The sequence below is a fragment of the Natator depressus genome, chromosome 4, assembly GCF_965152275.1.
Source record: "Natator depressus isolate rNatDep1 chromosome 4, rNatDep2.hap1, whole genome shotgun sequence".
Classification (NCBI taxonomy): Eukaryota; Metazoa; Chordata; order Testudines; family Cheloniidae; genus Natator; species Natator depressus.
Window position 1 is genome coordinate 122,603,646 of NC_134237.1, and position 10,873 is coordinate 122,614,518.

Below are 10,873 nucleotides of genomic sequence, written 5' to 3' on the forward strand. Positions count from 1 at the left end.
ACCAATGAAGTTATACAACAATCTCAGAGGAAATCCTTACAACCAATTTGTTAACATGGGCAAAAACATTTTTTTCTCAGCTGACCCATTTTTGTTAATTTTTTTTCAAAGAAAAATACAATACATAAATCCTGTCAACCTGAGGCAGACACCCACACAGCATGGAAAATTTCAGCCCAAACAGTTTAAATTGCGCAAAGTTATAAGCAACTGAAAACAGAGCCTTATAATGGAAAATATAAGGCAATTTTAACTCCAGGTGTTCCTACCTTCATCCTCTTTAATAAAGCAATTGTGTGAGGGTTTCAAAATAGTTTTAAAGATCTGACTTCTCAACATAAAAGACCCTCTAGGGTCCTCTAAGACCCGGTGGGGTAGGAGGGTCCCAAAGCTCAGGCTCCAGCCCACACCCATAAGTCCATACAGCATTAAAACAGCCCCCAACCCAAGTCAGCTGACACAGGCCAGTCGTGGGTTTTTCTTTGCTGTGTAGACATACCCAGCATAACTCTACTGTAGGCAACAGGGCTACCTACACGTGCAAATGTTTTCAGGATGGGGCCCTTCATTTAATATCAAGGGGCCAGGTTCTGAACTCTCTAAACTGGTAAGGAGGCAAATGGTGTTCCAGTGGCATAAACCCATTGTAAGATGAGAGGAAGCAGGCCCTAGAACTACAGCATAAAGCACAGAATTCTCTGATCTCTAGCTAGACAAGAGGCCACCAAAAAGAAAATTCCGAGATAAAATAAGTTACCAATACTTCTCTGTGTAACTGACCCACTCCTTAGTTAACTGACAAATAAACTCACTGGACAAATTTCTGATCTCAGCTAGACTAAAATAAAGTCACAATACTGGCAAAACTTCTATCAAATTCACTGAAGTAGGACAGGGGTCTACCTCTCTGGGGCTCTGCCCTGTGTAGCTGTGCCACTCAAGGAAGAGACCTGGAAGAAATTGTACTTGAGTCACCACTTCTCCCTTGCTCCTTTTTCTTGCATACAGGGTGCAACTTACCTTCCCCCTTGTGCCAGCCTAACTCTGCCCATTGGTGCATTGAGGGCAGCGGTACATGCTCTGCCCATTTCCTTGGGAGGGAAAAGGGTGGAGGGGACAGGGAATGCAGGGGCTGTGCTCAGCACCAGACCTGGATTCAGGAGGGTGGGGTCTTATGTCCTCTTACTCTCCTGCCTGGACACGTAAGACAAGATCACAATCTAGTCACTGACTGAGCTGGTCACTCTGAAAGCCTGCACCAGTTTCGTTAAATAAATTCAGTTAAAATGGTTTAGATAAACCAGTATAAACTCCTGTCATTTCAATCTAAGAGTAGCTTACTTCACTTTAGATTAAACCTGTTCCTGGTCAATCTAATAGGAGTCAGAGTAGCAGCTGTGTTAGTCTGTATTCGCAAAAAGAAAAGGAGTACTTTTGGCACCTTCGAGACTAACAAATTTATTTGAGCACAAGCTTTCGTAAGCTACAGCTCACTTCATCGGATGCATTCAGTGGAAAATACAGTGGGGAGATTTATATACATAGAGAACATGAAACAATGGGTGTTACCATACACACTGTAAGGAGAGTGATCACTTAAGGTGAACTATTACCAGCAGGAGAGCGGGGGGGGGGGCACTTTTGTAGTGATAATCAAGGTGGGCCATTTCCAGCAGTTGACAAGAATGTCTGAGGAACAGTGGGGGGTGGGGGGAATAAACATGGAGAAATACTTTTACTTTGTGTAATGATCCATCCACTCCCAGTCTTTATTCAAGCCTAAGTTAATTGTATCCAGTTTGCAAATTAATTCCAATTCAGCAGTCTCTGGTTGGAGTCTGTTTTTGAAGTTTTGTTGTTGAAGAATTGCCACTTTTAGGTATGTAATCGAGTGACCAATCAAGTGTCCACATATCTATTCAGGGGACACCATCATAAGGCCTAATCACATCAGCCACACTATCAGAGGCTCGTTCACCTGCACATCTACCAATGTGATATATGCCATCATCTGCCAGCAATGTCCCTCTGCCATGTACATTGGTCAGACTGGACAGTCTCTACGTAAAAGAATAAATGGACAAAAATCAGACGTCAAGAATTATAATATTCAAAAACCAGTTGGAGAACACTTCAATCTCTCTGGTCACTCAATTACAGACCTAAAAGTGGCAATTCTTCAACAACAAAACTTCAAAAACAGACTCCAACGAGAGACTGCTGAATTGGAATTAATTGCAAACTGGATACAATTAACTTAGGCTTGAATAAAGACTGGGAGTGGATGAGTCATTATACAAAGTAAAACTATTTCCCCATGTTTATGCCCCCTGCACCCCCTGACTGTTCCTCAGACATTCTTGTCAACTGCTGGAAATGGCCCACCTTGATTATCACTACAAAAGGTTTCTTCCCCACCCGCCCCCCACTCTCCTGCTGGCAATAGCTCACCTTAAGTGATCACTCTCCTTACAGTGTGTATGATAACACCCATTGTTTCATGTTCTCTATGTATATAAATCTCCCCACTGTATTTTCCACTGAATGCATCCGATGAAGTGAGCTATAGCTCACGAAAGCTTATGCTCAAATAAATTTGTTAGTCTCTCAGGTGCCACAAGTCCTCCTTTTGTTTTTGCAACAGGAGTGTGTTCACAGCCTTTTACACCAGTTCGAATCAGTTAATAAGACTCCATATATTAAGTTGCAGCCACTCAGAATACAGAAAAATCCTAAATACCCAGGCTAATGTCAGATTTTAACACATTTAACCAGAATTCAAATGATAAAAAGGCTAGATTTACTTGGCTTAAAAGTGATCATCCTTTTTAGTGGCAACTACTTAATTTTCCATTGGTTTTCCAGTCTAGATCCCAATCTTTGAAGAATCCTGAGCCACTGCAAAAATATACAAAACATCAAAACTGTGAAAGAATGTTACAGTTAAAACTTAAGAAGACACTGTGAAATTGATTAGGCAATAAAACTGTCATACCACAAAAGTACTGTACACAAAAATCCAGCTGTGCACATCTTATTTATGTTAAGAACTACTAGAGGCAGGGTTCAATTTCAAATTAACTTCTCACTGTTGCAACTACTGATTTAAAAACTTAATTACATCTTAGAGCCCACACATGACAACATTAGACTCAGAAATTTTCTAAAGACAGATAAGTGAATCTATCATTAAATGTAAGGCTAGTCACTTCCAAAAATTCAGCTCATCCATTTCCCTGACAGGCAATAAAGATTAATTTCTTTACACTAAAATCCAAGTCACTCACAATTAACAATGATGCCCCGTCATCTGTAATGTTTTCCCCACTACTCTTTCTTAGTATCTGGGAAGAGTGTGTCAATGCTATGATTTCAAACATGAAATGTTAGTCTTTTCACATTTTTAAAATTAGAAAGACAAGATTACTTACAGCATCAGGGTGTTTTAATAATCTGCTCTTATGCACTAAATCCCCAATCCAGGAGAGTACTAAACATATGAGTATCCTATTAAAGTCAGTTGCAGTCAATTGGATTACTTCTGTGCTTACAGTTAAGTGTGTGCATAAGTGCTTTGCTGGATCAGGCCCTAAATAATGGGGCAAGTAAGAGAGAAAACTGAAAAACTGAGTTTTGTCAAATCTAATTCTGCAAAACTCCAGTCAGCATTATGTATTTATCTGTGTATACAGAGCCCATCTCCAAGTATCTGAGCACTAGAGAAAACTTAAAAACCAGCAATAACTAAAATACATTTGGGACCAGTGGATCAGAAAGAAACAGCTATTCTACAAAACATGTAGAAAGAAAAAATAACTCAACACACCAATAATGCAAAGAATTGCTGAACATTGGGTCTTCAAGCCTGATGAGTAAGTAATGCATTTATACCAAAGGTCATGAAATAGCAACAGAGGCAATTCACTTCAAAGCTTCCGTTAGTAATTACTCTGGCTGGGATTTCAAAACACATTGGAAGCGGTGTCCTTTCTGGTTAATGTCTGTAAAAGTGACCCCATATACTGCCTACTGAGTCCCTAAAGATCAGATCTTCTGGGTCATTTTTAAACAGTGTTTTGTCATATTTGTTCACTGTGGGCTATTGCTATATCTGGCCTACAAATGCCATATATACCACGTCTGTACGTCTCACTGTACAACCGGGCTCTGCTCCTCATTAGGGCCTCTAGGAGCTAGTGCACTACAAATAAATAATCCTGATCCCATCAAAGTTAATAGCAAAACTTCTTCAATGGCAACATGATCAGACATTATGGTTCTAGCAGTTTCAAGACTGGCCATCTGTCCTTTTTCTGATGTACCACTGTATGAAACAAGCAGTGTCCCCATATCCTCCACGTTCAAATTCAAAAATAGCAAACACTTACATAGGGATTATCCAAGGAGCCAAAGGGAGTTAGGCATCCAACTAATTGAATTTAATGGGAGTTGGGAACCAAGTATTTGAAAATCCCAGGCTTAACGTTTATCTGTCTTGATGTTTATGTTCCACTCAAATATTAGGATTCCATTTTTTTGTGTTTTTTCACTCAGTCCTGAGGACAGCATGTATTCCCTCCATACCTGCAGAGAAAGGTTTGCAAGTCTGCCAATGATACAGGAATATTTTCATGGAAAAATAAAGGGATTTAAATCCAGTTTTAAGCAAAATAATGGAGAACACAGAAGACTCTGGTGAGCTTGTGAAACTTATGGGAATTCACTCACACCTTGGTTTCAGAAAAGGTGTTAGCAAATTATCTATGTAGTTGCTGTCAGTACTGTACAAATTGTAACAGGGAGCCAGCACTTTTCATTTGAGAGCACTGTAATAATTTGTGGCTTGTGTCCTAACAGCAGATTATCAGGAATAAAATACTTGTGGTTGGAATTTGTATATCATCACGTCTGCATGTTGTGCAAACTGATAGAATATAATTGGCTTAGCATACAACTGACTTACTCATCCACACTCCAAGCCACCTCCAGGATGTAAGCAAACTTTACAATCTCAGAAGCCTACCAGATTCAAGGCAGTGCTGGAAAAGTGACAGTTCGTCTTGATATCTTAAATCAAAGGGAGGGAATGTGAAACTGAAAGCTGTATATGTTTTGGGAATAGGAGGGAAGGGTGAATTTGATGCTCATGAAAATGGAGGCCAGCTAGCATTAGATAGGGTTCCACATTGAAAAGGGAGGTGCATTGGAAGCTTCCCCACACATATAATAAAGCTTGCACCTAGTAGCTTCACCACTAAGCCTCAATCCTGACCTGCAGTTTCAATCCCGTTCTGGCCCTGAAGCTCTCCTCAGCAGAGGCTATGAATTGTGCCAAGTTGTTCAACACTTCTGACATGAGCAACCCTTTAATAAGCAGTACTGATACTATAAATCTGGCGTAAACCTGCCATTTAAGGCACATTTGAACCCTGCCTACTCGTGTTTAAATTCTGACAGATTAAACCAAGAGGGAACTCCATGAGTTTATTCCAAAATTGAATGACCCATGATGTCAGTAAATAAAGGCAGAGTTTAACACTGTAAAAATCAGATGCGTCTCATTCATAGCGAGAATGTGATTGCACTGATTACTTGTTCTCTGCAGTAATGTAAAGCAAATAACTACTGAAGTTTCTCATTCTTCATCTGAGTACATTTTCTAACTTAATTTTCTATACATACTAATGCTGTAAATATATTCATTGAGATTCATAACTTGAGCATTAGCCATACAACTCACAAGCGTTAATGAAAGATGCATGTCTAAAAACACTTTTCAAATTCAGATTATACCCTTTGTCAAGAATTCCAGATCACTTGTCAAAAAAGCTGCACAAGAGCCCACACTTTCTTTCATTAATAACCACTGCAGAGGTTAAACATTTTTCAGTTTTAACCCTTATTTTTAAGGTAGCACCTCCTTTAATGAAGTTTGACATTTTAATTACATGCACACTATACATCAGCCCCAAATCAGTCAATTGCTATAAAACACTGATCTTCCCAATTTAAATTAGACACTGTAGAACCAGACATAATATTTGTGAGAACCAGTTAATGTATTTAGATGAGAAACAAGATCTGAAAGAAATTGTTCAAAGGCGTATTAATATTTTTATTACAGAATGAACAATTTTTTTAAAGAATACTGAATGTTGGAAATGAAGAGAAAAAATGTACTTGGTTGTTGTACTATAATATGTTAATCCTCTAGAAATGGCCAGTAGGAGGATCTTGCACTTGCAGAACAGAAATGTTGCAGGGGGAAAATGAAAACACATTACAAAAAAAGTCTACAGTAGCAATAATAACCTGGCTTCAGAAAGTTACTGGCCATTAGCTTTGCACTCCTAACCAGTCACTAATGAAATATATTTGTAGCCTCAAATATTAATCACCCATATTAGATATCAAGGGGAACTCAAATATCCCCATATATTGGTGCCTATCATAAATTAAAACAAAAAATATATATAATTTAAAAACAAGGTTTTCCCTTTCCTCTGTTTCTTTGACAGATTCCTGTGACAATCCACCTTCTATTAGTGAGCATTTAGGAGACCCTAACAACATATTTACGTAACAAAAAATAAGAATTATATAACACACAGTACACACACATTATGAATATATAGATGCATACACCACATGTGCAGATAGACAGTACCTCTTTACCTACCTGCTTCATACCTCTTCCAAAACACTTGTTTATGGGAAGTTCTTCTTGAATGATACATGAAAATATATAGACTAACTAAAATGTGTGGCTCCCAAATCTGAAGTGGTGGTATGCATGTGGGTTCTTCTAAGCAGTTTTGCTAAAATTCCTTCCATCTCCCTGTCCCACCCCGTGCTGGATGCTGTCAGCTGGAGGATGCATGGGCAACTTATAGAGTCCAATGGATATAATTCTCATTATATAGAACAGACTGGCGCAACTACCTTTAACACAAAAGTGCATCACAAGGAAACTATAGGTCCAGCATGCAGTGCTTCCCCATGATCCCAGCTACTATGCTAGAATGCTGAAATTGAGCGAGCACTGCATTCTGGAACCTGTAGGCTCCCTGGGCTGTATATCCGTATTAAAGATTAGGGTGGTTCCTCATATTTTGTGCAGCCAGCAGGTTGCATTCTGGCCATTTGTAAGATTTCTCAGTGCTGTTGACATGAGAAAAGCTATTAAAAGGCCATTTTTCCATGAGCAGGATTTGGTGAATGTTCCCTCCATGGAATTAATACTCACCTGGTGGTTTCATGTAATAATTCTCAATATCAGACATGTCCGTATGCAGCGCGCACTCGAGATAGCTGAGGATAACTTTTCTACTGAAGTAGTACCTCATACCCATCAGAAAGATGGGCAAACAGCAGGTCAGCAGCAAGGACTTGGTCACAACAAAGCATATTACTATGGAGATAAGGAAGAGAAATAAACGATACCTGTCAGAAAAGAGAATTTAGTGTTGATTTCGGAATAGAAACCCATTTTAAAAAAAATCAGACATAACATACATTTGTACAATATAAACAAAAGCTAATCAATTTACATTTTCACAATAACGTATTTTAGATTAATAGCACATTTTTCATTTAAGAACAGCCTGTAAAAAGTTTTATTTAAGACTCCCAATTCACAAGTTACTTTAAAAAAATTCAACTATAATAATTATATCACATTTGATGAAGGATTTTGCAGTGTGTTTCTGTAAAAGCTCCCATCCAACTTGCCACAGTTGAAAAATCCTGCAAATATCGTTGCGTCACACAAATATCAAAGACAGATGGTGTCTCTATTAAGATATGCCTGCGATTGCTGCTCAGACAAGATTTGACTGCATCACCAGTCCCTGCAGAGAAATCAAAGCACTAAAACCAAGATGTCCACATGTGACTTTCCATTTCTACAGCACTACAGGGGACAAAGCACAACTGTGACTAAGGAAGATATTTTGCGCACAACACCCAGTAGCTGTGTCCTTATTAATTAATTTATTATTTTGGTCACTGGAAGTTATACAGGTTTTCCAGAAGGTCCCTAAGGGCCAGTCATCCCAAAACCTTACACTAGCCTGCTTCAGTATCAGGAAGCAACATAATGCAGGCCTACCGAAAATAAAATAGCAGACAGCACTGAGATGGCTGCTTTCCCCATCATCACTTACCACTTTGAAAGCTGTGAATCTTAAGCAAGGATTTTTTAGATCAATCACATAGGCACACAGAGAGAGGCGGGCATAGACTTCATTGTTCTCAGGTGCATTTAGTATCTTACCAATAATTACAAAAAGTTACCTGACATTCTTTATCATTCCCTTCTCTCTCCCTGGCCCAAAAGGTGAAGGAACCAGCCGTCTTGCCGCATGCAAAGGGCAAGGGCATGAGAGAGAAAAAGGGTCCACATGGTGTTTTCTTTGGGGGGGGGGCTTTTGCATTGACGGCAACTGACATTATCTTGCAGAGGTAATTTTTTTTCAGCTATTAAACCCTATCAAGCAGCAAGTAAATATCGGAACAATCTAGTTTCCTCTCGGCTGTCAGCTGGCCAAGGCAGGGATCCCGCCTTAGTTTACGTTTTACGAAGCTTTCTAACTTGCATCAAACCCGAAGATGCAATGTTTAATAAACTCATAAGGCACGCGGCTTTGAATTAATACTAAACCGGCAGCTCTTTGCAATACGCGCTGGTTACAAACAACGTCTCGCCCCTCGACCCCGCTGAGGTCAGGGCCCCGCGCGGCTGCATGCCGCAGGCCGACCCCAGCCGCCGTCTCTGCAGCCAGGAGGTGGCGCGAGACCTCCCGGGTCCAGCGTCCCGCAGCGGCGGCGTCTCGCGCCCGAGCCCGGCGGTCTCTAGGTAACGCTGGAACCCGGCTGCAGCCGCTGCCCCGCCCAGGTGCCGAGAGAGAGCGGGGAAAGCTGCGGGCGGAGAGCGTCGGCGGCGCCGCTCCCATTCATCGCTTCACCTCCCCCCTCCCCAGCGCAGCGCAGCGCAGCATCCCGGCCTGGAATAACTGGAAAGGCGAGTCTGTCTGCGGCGCGCAGGGACTCGCCGCCGCCGCCGCCGCCTCCCGCACCGGCGGCAGCAGCTCACAGCCCCGCTCCGGCCAGGCTGCGCCGAGAAAGCGCCGGGCGCACCGGCCCCGGGCAAGCAAACCCCCGCAGGCTTGCAGAGAGGAGCACCCGCCGCCCCGCCCCACACTTCTCCCCCTCCGCCCGCCAGTGCAGAGAGACGCACACAATACACACCCCTGCACCCCCTTCCCCAACAAGCTGCAGGGACCCCCCCCCCTTGCGCGCGCACACACACACAGGCAGAAGCAGAGCTCGCAAGTCCCTGCCCCCGAAACCCAGTCCAGGGATACCTCTCCTAGACACCCAGAGCCACCGGAGCCGGCTGTGTGCCCCTCTCCCTCTAGAGGGAAGCCCCTTGGACACGCAGCCTCTCAGACCTGCAGAGAGCATCCGCCCCCAACTTATCTCCCCGGAGGACGCTCCCCACCCCTAGCCAGTAGCCACGCGCACCCCATGTGCAAGCAGGGAACCCCCACCCACACGTTGCTCGCAGGCTGGCTGCTGCCCACATGCGGAGTGCAGGCTGGGTGCATCGATCGGTGTTGCACACTCCGCTCTGCAGTGATCTCCAAAGTGGGGCTCACGATCCAGTGCTTCGTTCCTGCTCCTCGCAGTCGCCCGAGGTAGAGATCCGCTGTTTGCAATATTGCGACTTTTTAACTGACCTGACTTTTGCACCATGACGGGATAAGATGCTGAGGCTGCGGCTGTTCTTTCCCACCAGCACCAGCAGCTCTGAGACAGCAATTCTGCACCAAATATTAATAGGATCGATGCAGGGATGGGTTCTCCATCCTTCAACACAGATCTTATTACCATTCTTCCTTTTTATTACAATTGCTGAACAAGTGTGCCCCCTAAAAAAAAAAGTGAATATACTTACTAGCGAGTATCCCATAGAGCAACTGAATTAGGGGCTGGTGTTTTAACCCTCTAAATGCGGTGTTAGGAATCCTTTCCATGATTCCTTCATAAAATATACGGCGCACCACCTCTTGCTCGGAAGGATGAAATTCTCGTATATAAACGTTGTCTTTCCTGAAATCCTCTTCCACACCACTCAGAGAAGCTGCGGAGGAGGAAGGTGAGCCGGATAAGGAGGGCCACATCTGGGAGGAAGACACAATGATCGCATCTTTTTTGGATCCTGAAATTGATTCATGATCTTCCGCCACAATCTTAGTCTCACAAACCATTTTGGGAGACGAACAATGCATGCAAACTGGCCGAGAAACAAAAAGGAGCCCGGCTTTAAATAAGAAACAAAACACGCCAAGCAGTAACTGAGAGGAGCAGCTTTTAGGAGTGCGAAACAAACGGAGCTGCGTGGAAAGCGAGAAAGGAGGGCCAGTGCATTTTGGAGAAGTATTTATAATGCAGCAGAGCCGGTGCAATTCGGAATCAGGGGGTCCCTCAGGGTCCTAGCGTCCTTTGTATTGGCTGGCAGGGGTCACCATGTGATCTCCAGGGGTGGGGAGGAGAAACACCTCCTTTGGCTTGCGTTTTATTGCTCATTACTACAGCATGCATTTCATTTCCTCTTCTTTTAACTATCCAAGCCCTGCTGGGGTATACAGATACTACGCAAATCTGTCAGAGGTGGGCCTGTCTCCTTGGAGAGGGGGAGAATATGATTGACTTTGTTTAGCAAGGGCTCTGACTGAGGTTCAGGTTGACACGTTGCAGAGTTCGCAGCATAAAATGTCTGGCATTTAGATAATCTAGAATTCTTCTTGAAAACTACCTGCTCCTTAAAAGACTACCAATTCCTGTTTGTTTCAGTAAAATCTATGTAGGA

General features: G+C 42.7%; 1 protein-coding gene across 2 annotated transcripts in view; it reads right to left on the minus strand.

Annotated features, from left to right (window-relative positions):
- Positions 1-10,481, minus strand: part of NAT8L (N-acetyltransferase 8 like) — a 60,737-nt gene extending 50,256 nt beyond the window's left edge. Inside the window, exons 1-2 of one of the 2 annotated variants that reach the window (XM_074951806.1) lie at positions 9,959-10,475; positions 7,247-7,411 (exon numbers count right to left, since the gene is read on the minus strand). In XM_074951806.1, coding sequence (XP_074807907.1) covers positions 7,247-7,411; positions 9,959-10,292 — 499 coding nt within the window. In that variant the 5' untranslated portion in view covers positions 10,293-10,475. Of the gene's footprint in view, positions 1-7,246; positions 7,412-9,958 lie in introns of both variants that reach the window. The other variant, XM_074951807.1, reaches the window with a different exon arrangement.
- Between the last annotated feature and the right edge of the window lie 392 nt (positions 10,482-10,873).